The 5,282-nt window shown below is 37.7% G+C and overlaps 1 protein-coding gene across 6 annotated transcripts in view; it reads left to right on the top strand.

Annotated features, from left to right (window-relative positions):
* Nucleotides 1-3,429, top strand: part of LOC111863959 (E3 ubiquitin-protein ligase Bre1) — a 92,176-nt gene extending 88,747 nt beyond the window's left edge. For all 6 annotated transcript variants that reach the window (XM_023850840.1, XM_023850821.1, XM_023850830.1 and 3 more), the window contains one exon: nucleotides 2,968-3,429. In XM_023850840.1, the coding sequence (XP_023706608.1) occupies nucleotides 2,968-3,249 (282 nt within the window). In that variant the 3' untranslated portion in view covers nucleotides 3,250-3,429. The remainder of the gene's footprint in view (nucleotides 1-2,967) is intronic.
* The last annotated feature ends 1,853 nt before the right edge of the window (nucleotides 3,430-5,282 follow it).

The raw sequence follows: 5,282 nt of genomic DNA, 5'->3' as shown, positions 1-5,282 counted from the left end.
GGGGTTATTGACACGAACCGTAAGGTTTATGAATTTTAATTTTGAACAAACTACATAGGAAGCACAACATCGGCCACCTAGAAGAGAGACAACGGGTTATTGACACGAACCGTAAGGTTTATGAATTTTAATTTTGAACAAAGTTTTTAAAACTTTAAAACAACTTTAAATATTTCTACAACCAGAAAGGCTGCTGTGACTGATAGATGGAACATTGTGTACTTGGCAATACATGTGTAATTGATATGACAACTGTTGTGATAGTGGTTTCTAAAAAGTGTTTAGTGCCTCTGAAGATGATCCAAATGGATAAAAACATGTAAGGCTAATGAATCATAAAGTGAGAAAACTGAAATAGTCACACTGGACGGACTTGTCTTTTATAATTGTAATTTCCTTTTCCTTCGTTTTCTAATTCAAGCGGAATGAAGAAGAGAAAAACCATGACAAATCAACATATGATGATCTCGACAAAGCAATGCTGATCTGGTTTAATCAACTAAGGGCACAGGGAACAACAATAACAGGAGCAGTTTGTGCGAAACAAGCGAAATTTTTTCTGAAGCACTTGAACTTCAAGGAAGTTTTAACGCTTCTTCCGGTTGGCTAACACGTTTCAAGCAGCGTCATGGAATACGAGAACTTAATATTCAAGGTGAGAAATTGTCAGGGGACATGTCATCATCAGTTCAATTTTGCACCAGTTTTGATAGTTTTGTGAAAAGTGAAAATCTGCTGCCAGAACAAATCTATAATGCCAATGAAACGGCTCTTTATTGGAAATGCTTGCCAACCAGAACTTTGGCATTTCAAAATGAAAGACAGGCTCCAGGTCACAAATCCAGTAAGGAGAGATTGACAGTCTTGTGCTTTCTAATGCATCAGGAACACACAAACTAACACCAGTAGTTATCGGCAAAGCAAAAAGACCACGCTCTTTTAAAGGAACAGTAGCTTCAAGTCTGCCTATCCATTATTTTAATCAGAAAGAAGCTTGGATGAATAGAGCGATATTTAAAGACTGGTTTGAATTTAAATTTGTGCCTCAAGTTCGTGACCATCTTAAATCCCAAGGCCTACCTGAGAAAGCTGTGCTCCTCATTGACAATGTGCCCTCACATCCTAACGAAAGTCTCCTGAGGTCAGATGATGGAAATATTTTTGTGAAATATTTTCCTCATAATGTTACCACACTTATCCAACCAATGGATCAAGGAGTTATCTCAAGTATGAAGAACAGATCAAATTTGCTACAAAAGTACATCGATGAAGGCAATGATTTGACGTGTTTCTGGAAGTCTTTTCCCATGTTAGATACCATATACGAGAGTTCAGCAGCGTGGGATACAGTAAAGTCGTCTGTATTTAAAAATTCATGGAAGAAACTGATGCCTTTCATCACTAATGAAGATCATGAAATCCATGGATTCACTGGATTCAGTGAAAATGAGATAGCCATAGAATTGACAAAATTAGCTAACTAAGTTCATGGTGGTGAAGAAGTCAACTTATCCAACCAATGGATCAAAGAGTTATCTCAAGTATGAAGAGAATCTACAGATCAAATTTGCTACAAAAGTTCATCGATGAAGGCAATGATTTGACATGTATCTGGAAGTCTTTTCCCATGTTAGATACCATATACGAGATTTCAGTAGCGTGGGATACAGTGAAGTCATCTGTATTGAAAAATTCATGGAAGAAGCTGATGCCTTTCATCACTAATGAAGATGACGAAATCTATGGATTCACTGGATTCAGTGAAAATGAGATAGCCATAGAATTGACAAATTGGCTAACCTAGTTCATGGTGGTGAAGAAGTCTACGAGGAAAATATAAGAGAGTGGTTTGACTGTTACTCGTGTGAGCCAGGCTTTGAAATGTTAAGCAGTGACAAAATCATAAGTTCAGTGGGGGTGCAGCCAGAGGAGTGGGAAGAAAGTGAGAATGAGGAAGAGGTGGACAGTGCTGCTAGTAAGAAAATATCACATGGTGCTGCTCTTAATCATTTAGAATCCTTACTAGACTATCTTGAGAGTGAAGAGAAAGTGTTAAGTGTGAATATTCATAAAAAGTGTTGGATGTTTTTGAACACTATGATTGAAATCACTAATTCATACTTCAGTGTAATGTAAAAAAGTATTACATAGGCCATGAGATGACATAAAAGTGAGGTTGAATAAATTTAAATACAGGTAGGCCTATAGTATTAGGAAGGTACAATATTACAGTACTACTTTTAATAAAATTTGTCTTAACCGGGTTTTTGATTAATCGTGATTTCCATCCCCACCATTATCCCGGATAATCGAGAGTGTACAGAGAGAGGTTCTTGATTAGGATTACTTTTATGACTTTTCGCATTCATGAACAAGTGAGAATTACTGTTTAAAAATTAAGGTTATATGTATATAACTGACCCTTCACCAGCAGTATATAAGTTCCTTGGGCTACTGGGCACCTAATAATTAGTCAGTTCATTTATATTTTGTTCCAAAACTCTTGGTCATCTCTTACTGCTATCATGCTGGCAGTTCTTATTTCAGTAATGAGAAAGTATAGTGTGCATGAAAATTTGAACTCCTGACAATTTTCGTCTTTCAGTAATGTAATTCAAGTGCAAATTGGTCAATGACTCCCTGCCACTCATTTCTGAGAATGCCAGCAAAGAATATGAAGAGCTGATATTCTCATTTCACTGATCTTTATCTGATATGAAGGAAAAACTTCTGAAATGGCCATCATATTGTTTGGTGATTTAATGGTTGAATCACTCCCACCCCACCTTCACAACCCTCATTTCAATTAGTGTAAATTTCAAAACACCTGAAAGATATGTTCTTTGGCTCAGACCACTGCATTCATAATTTCAGCTATGTAGAAGAAAGATCCAGTCATTTTATAACCTTAAAATATATGGTTTTATATGCTTCCTTTTATATGAATCCTTTTGCCTGTGTCCGCAGGAAGAAATAGCACAACTACGTCGCAAGGCAGAGCGCATGAAGAAATTAGAAATGGCAGAAACTTTGGATGAAGTGATGTTGGAAGAGATCCGTGAATACAAAGAAACTTTGACATGCCCTTCTTGTAAAGTTAAACGTAAAGATGCTGTTCTGAGTAAATGTTTTCATGTATTTTGTTGGGATTGTCTGCGTACTCGGTATGAAACCAGACAAAGGAAGTGTCCAAAGTGCAATGCCGCCTTTGGTGCCAATGATTACCATCGTCTGTATCTTTCAACATAAAATGTGTTACATATGAGATTAAAATTTAAATTGTTATACCTGTTTTGCAACTAAGTTGTCCTGTACAATTTTAGAATCTCTGTTTCACATGTAACCTTCCTTCATGAATGTATAAAAACCAGTAGAACTGGTTGTATTCACTAAACCACACAAGCCAGTAAATTAATTAATTCAGCTTCATTGTTTTTGAATGATTTACTATTTCATAAGTCTCTGTATAATCATATTTGCAAGAGTACTCCCCTGCAGCTCCATTTTAGGAGATTAAATAATAAATATTAATAACTACAAAACTGGTGTTAAAATAACATTAACCAGGTTTGAAATACAGCATACTGCCTGTGATTGTCATTATTTGTAATATCTTGCAGACATGACAGAATGTGTGTGTGTGTGTGTACCCATCCTTTCTTTTTCATATCATAACTGTTTAGAATGGGGGCCACATGGTAGTGTAGTTGGTTGAGGCACTGTGCTACAAGCCGGAAGGTCATGGGTTCAAGTCCCAATGAGGTCATTGGATTTTTTCAGTTGACCAAATCCTTCCAGCTGCATTATGGCCATGGGGTGTGTTATGAAAAGTCTACCAAGGTGGGGTCAAAAGTCCTACAGTAGGATGCTAATGGGCTGGGTAGTTCATTAATGCCCGTTTCATTTAACACAGAATACAGTAGTATTTAATTCTGATATAAAAAATTAAGAAAATACAATGGACCTAGTAGATGGTCCTCAATACACCAATACACAATGGTGAGGACCCAACTCTTTCGTTGTGCCGTATCCTAGGTAGCCCATCCTTTTGTTAATTTTGTAGAACTTAATTTAGTCAGCTGTGGGGCCTCCCCAACCTGATTGGGGTCAAATAGCTTGGTAAGCCCAAATTTATTTACTTACAGTCCGTTGGAGCAAGTTCGAAACCCCCTAACTTCGAGATAGGGGTCACTAGGTTGCCCTCAGTTCCCTGCCGGCTGCTCCTGCTGTTTCTTCTTCCACGGTGTTATCGCTGCCAGAGGAGCCTACGCTACCTCTATTTCGAGCGTCTCGTTATCCACTACCTCGTGTTGCTCTCACTGCCTCATACACGGCTGCCCCCCCCTCCACCGCGTATACAGGACTGCCAAGTGTCTTCCGCGGGCAATGTTGCTGCATCACCGATGCTTTTCAAAAGTAGCTTCGACAGGAGCATCGCACTCGTAACAGGTGTTAAATAGCTTTATGCCTGGATAATACACCCCTCTCTGATAGGATGATAAATGTGTTGAAGGTATATGAAGGTGGTCATTCCTTCTGGTTCCAATGACATATACAGAGTTATTGGTTTGAAACTTATCCAGATTATTAACAACAAATGTCATCAAGGAAAGCAAATATACCCATGGGATTGGTAGTCTGTTAGATGTACATGTATGAGTTGGGCCCACTCCCATCATTATTCTTATTATTTGCTTTTGTATGACAAAGACTTTATGACTGTCTGATGTATTTCCCCAGTATATTATTCCATATTTCACCCATGAATGATAATATGCATAATATACAGCTTTAAGACTATTCATATTTAATATATAGGATAATTTTTGCATTATAAAACAAACTGTGCTCAACTTGTGAAGCAAAAAATCGATATGTTCCTTACAAGTTAGATGACTGTCCAGCTGCAAACCGAGAAATGTTATCATTTCTACTTCTTTCAGCTTTTTGTTAAAAAACAATGGATATATAGGGTAGCTTGTAGCGNGTTGCTGCATCACCGATGCTTTTCAAAAGTAGCTTCGACAGGAGCATCGCACTCGTAACAGGTGTTAAATAGCTTTATGCCTGGATAATACACCCCTCTCTGATAGGATGATAAATGTGTTGAAGGTATATGAAGGTGGTCATTCCTTCTGGTTCCAATGACATATACAGAGTTATTGGTTTGAAACTTATCCAGATTATTAACAACAAATGTCATCAAGGAAAGCAAATATACCCATGGGATTGGTAGTCTGTTAGATGTACATGTATGAGTTGGGCCCACTCCCATCATTATT

This window comes from Cryptotermes secundus, unplaced genomic scaffold (assembly GCF_002891405.2).
Source record: "Cryptotermes secundus unplaced genomic scaffold, Csec_1.0 scaffold2493, whole genome shotgun sequence".
NCBI classification, from domain to species: Eukaryota; Metazoa; Arthropoda; class Insecta; order Blattodea; family Kalotermitidae; genus Cryptotermes; species Cryptotermes secundus.
The sequence above is the reverse complement of the archived record's forward strand: the minus strand, read 5'-3'. Positions and strand labels throughout refer to the sequence as shown.